This window comes from Neophocaena asiaeorientalis, unplaced genomic scaffold (genome assembly GCF_003031525.2).
Source record: "Neophocaena asiaeorientalis asiaeorientalis breed wild unplaced genomic scaffold, Neophocaena_asiaeorientalis_V1.1 scaffold476, whole genome shotgun sequence".
Taxonomy (NCBI): Eukaryota; Metazoa; Chordata; class Mammalia; order Artiodactyla; family Phocoenidae; genus Neophocaena; species Neophocaena asiaeorientalis.
Window position 1 is genome coordinate 10,662,696 of NW_020172178.1, and position 3,346 is coordinate 10,666,041.

At 64.7% G+C, this 3,346-nt stretch overlaps 1 protein-coding gene across 3 annotated transcripts in view; it reads left to right on the top strand.

The window, feature by feature from the left end:
• The window catches only part of PACS2 (phosphofurin acidic cluster sorting protein 2), a 62,658-nt gene that overhangs the window by 53,696 nt on the left and 5,616 nt on the right, over positions 1 to 3,346 (top strand). For all 3 annotated transcript variants that reach the window (XM_024759521.1, XM_024759513.1, XM_024759530.1), the window contains exons 19-20: positions 1,703 to 1,745; positions 3,158 to 3,200. In XM_024759521.1, coding sequence (XP_024615289.1) covers positions 1,703 to 1,745; positions 3,158 to 3,200 — 86 coding nt within the window. The remainder of the gene's footprint in view (positions 1 to 1,702; positions 1,746 to 3,157; positions 3,201 to 3,346) is intronic.

Consider the following 3,346-nt stretch of genomic DNA (forward strand, 5'->3'; position numbering starts at 1 on the left):
GGCCCGAGCCTTCCGTGCGCTGGGCCGGGGACCCCACCCGGCTTCCTGCTTCTTGCCACCCTGCATGCAGAAGGAGGTCTGGGCGCAGGGTTTGGGTTGTTTCACTGCTTGAAGTGAAAAAAGAGAAGTTTTCTCTTCCAACTGTACTCTGCTTGCAAGGGGGAGAGAGACTGGTAATCTGGTCATTTTCAATCGGATGGACTGAACCTGTAGGGTCTTTCACCCAAAGACATTTGCTGTCTCTTTTGCGAAGGTGGGGTGGGTGGTGCCGGGGCAGAGGTCGTGGGTGCCCAGATCCCGGGGGCGCCTTGGTGGGGGCGGCGGCTCCTGCCGGGACCAGCCTGACAGCGCTACGTGCTGGCCCCTGGGCCAGGGTCACTTGGCCAGCTGGTGGCCACACTTCATGGGGAGCGCCAGCCAGGTGCAGGCCTCCGCCCCCTACAGGGGCAGGGAGGGGAGGGCCTCTTGAAGGCTCTGGCGACGTGGGGCTCCTGGTCCCCCTGGTCCCGGGTGTTGGTACCCAGGGAGGCCCCCCAACCACCTGCTTGGAGCAGAGGCTTCTCCCTGAGTGACACCCCTGGGCCACTGCCTTGCGTGGCACACGCGTGGACTCACCCTCAGAAGAGTCAATCTTTGACGACAGGCTCTGGTTTAGAGAGATGAGACAAATGGAACTGGGAGGTCAGCTCGGAGAGCAGGCCCACGGCTGGGTGGACGCCGCCAGCCGAGGAAGCGGGGAGGGGCGCCTATCTTCCCTGAAGCTGGGGGAGGGACAGAAGGCCCAGGACCGGCCCCGCCCTGGGGACCTACACGGAGGTGGCCAAGAAGGAGGCGCTCTCCCAGCCGCCGGTGGAGCCTCAGTCCTGCGGGAGAACCCCTCGGACCACAGCCCAGGCTGAGGCAGACACCAGGCGGGGGCAGCCTGCTGCCGGCTGAGCCACAGGCGCGGCCCTGGCTGGGGAAGAGGGAGAGGAAGAGACGGGTTTGCACTCCCTCGGCTCCTGCCAACACCCGCACCCAGGGCCCTTGGACACCGGATGCCTTTGCCACCGATGGGCTGTGACCAGCGGTTCTGGCGAGGCTGAGGTTCTGCCAGAAGTCCTGCAGAGCCCGTGGGCACAGTACAGCAGCACAGCCCACAGAGCCTCAGTCTCGCCCTCGGGCTTCTCTTGGGGCATCGTTCTGTTAGAACGTGGCGTGTGCACCCCATCACCGAGGCCAAAGTCCTGGAGATAGGCCCCCCCACAGTGGGCACCAGCTTTACCCAGACCATCTGGGAGAAAACCTCTCTAGCCTGGCTCGGGCCAGTCACCCCCAATCACTGGCAGAGGCCCAGACTGTTCCTGGGGCATCCTGGGGGCACAGAAAGCCGGCCTCTCGGGGCTCAGTGAGTGGGGCCAGCAGGAAGACCTTTGGGCTGGGCTGGGCTGGCTGCCCTGAGTCCCAGGCCCCCAGGACAGAGTGGCGGATTCCTGGGCAAGGCTGCACTCTCCACCCTTCCCCTCTGGGCTGTCCCGTGGGCCTCTGGACCTTGGTGCAGAGATGCGTTTGCCTTTGCCGTATGTCAGAAGGGTTTGCGGGTCTGAGGTGCAGGCCAGGCGTCCTGTGGGAGGGTGGGAGCGAGGCAGTGGGTGGGGCAGGGCCTCTCCGAAAGGGCCTGTCCCTCGGGGAGAGCGCTAACTGTCTGTTTCCCTCGTCTTAGCCCCGACGAAGAGTCCTCTCAGAAGTTCATTCCCTTCGTAGGGGTGAGTACTGCTCGGGCAGGCAGTGCCCTGCGCAAAGCTTTGCTGCCTCCTGGCTGGCTCCACCTGCTGCCGGGAGACCGTTTATCTGCCAAGAGGTCTTCCATAATCACTCTGTTCTTGCATTAACTTGATATGTTCCAGAACCTTCCTCACCAGTTTGAGCTGAGGACTTGCCTTATACATTTCTCCCACCCTAAAGCTCTCCGTTTTTTCTTGCTGCGGTTGGGGGGTGAGCCCAAGCGTATCACTGCCCCGGCTCTGCTGGGGCCTGACACGTGGAAGCAGGCAGCCCACCTGGGGGTGAGGATCCAGTTCTCAGCACCGTCCTGGGTGTCCGGGCCCGGTGTCAGGCTCAGCTCTTCAAGGGGTACCGAGGGTCGGCGGGCCTCAGGACAGGCCCCACCTGGGGTGGGGGCAGAGGGCTGCCTCTGTCCTTCGGGAGCCGCAGGGCAGGCTTGCTCGGCTGGGATCATCCCTGTAAGTTGGGAGGTTTTGCTTTTTCCCACTGCCAAGGAGTAAGGGCTACTCCTCGCTGGCCAGGCCACGCGTCCACAGCCTGTGGTCCCACCGTGGTCTCCAGCCCAGCCTCTGCTGTGAGAGCCGTACGGCAGCCTGGCAGACAGCAGGGCCTCCAGGCCGTGGTTCACTGCTCAGCCGTCAGGTGGCTGCTGGCTGTACTTGGAGGGTGCTGGTCCGGAGCAGCCCGTCCTGAGGAAGCTGCTGCGGTGACAGGAGGGCTGTCCCACTGGCTGCACTTGAGATGCCACCGCGTGACCGAGGCAGGAGCCGTTGTCGTGATTTCTTTCACGTGACACAGCTCCCGCCCTGGTCAGGGTGGGGCCAGGCCCCCCCTCCCCCACCAGGAGCCCACGCGGGTTTGGAGCAGGCCCCAGGGCTGCCTTAGTGCCCCACTGGGCAGGGCTCCCTCACTCCAGCACCTGACCCGCTGACGTCTGCGCCCGCCAGTCTCACAGGCACGCAGTTGGCTGAGTCCAGGGTGTGGGACCTGAGAGGTTCGCTCGTGGAGGTAGGGCGCCAGTCCGGCCGGAGGCCACGTGTGTCCTGAATGCTGGCCACAGCTCAGGGCCAGGCCAGGGGCTGGCTGGCAGCCTTCGTCCCGGGAGTGAGGGATGGCCACAGAGCTTGCTTTAATTCAAGGGCATCTCCCAAACATGCCCCCTGCACAGGGAGGTCCCTCAGCAGGGCCCGTGCCGTGGCTGACCACGCAGGCGGTGGCTCCCTTGAGCTTAGCTCTGTCCCACAGACTGAGGGGCTGGGACCTGGCTCGGCCCCAGGAGTTCCTGGGGGCTGGGGGCACATGGAGGATGGGTGGTAGGAAAACAGGTCCCTGCCCGGTGTGGAGTCCCAGCACCACCCCCGGGCCACTGCCAGCACGTCCCGTTGCCTTCTAGGTGGTAAAGGTTGGAATAGTGGAGCCGTCTTCGGCCACTTCAGGTAACTCCCATCATCCCTGCATTGGGGGCTGGGGTGCAGGAGGGCCGGGGCAGCCCCAGCACCAACACGCACCTTGATGAGGGGCTTCTGTTCCCCATGGATGGGCCACTCCTGACCCTGGAGGCCTGACAGCTCCCCCTCAGCCT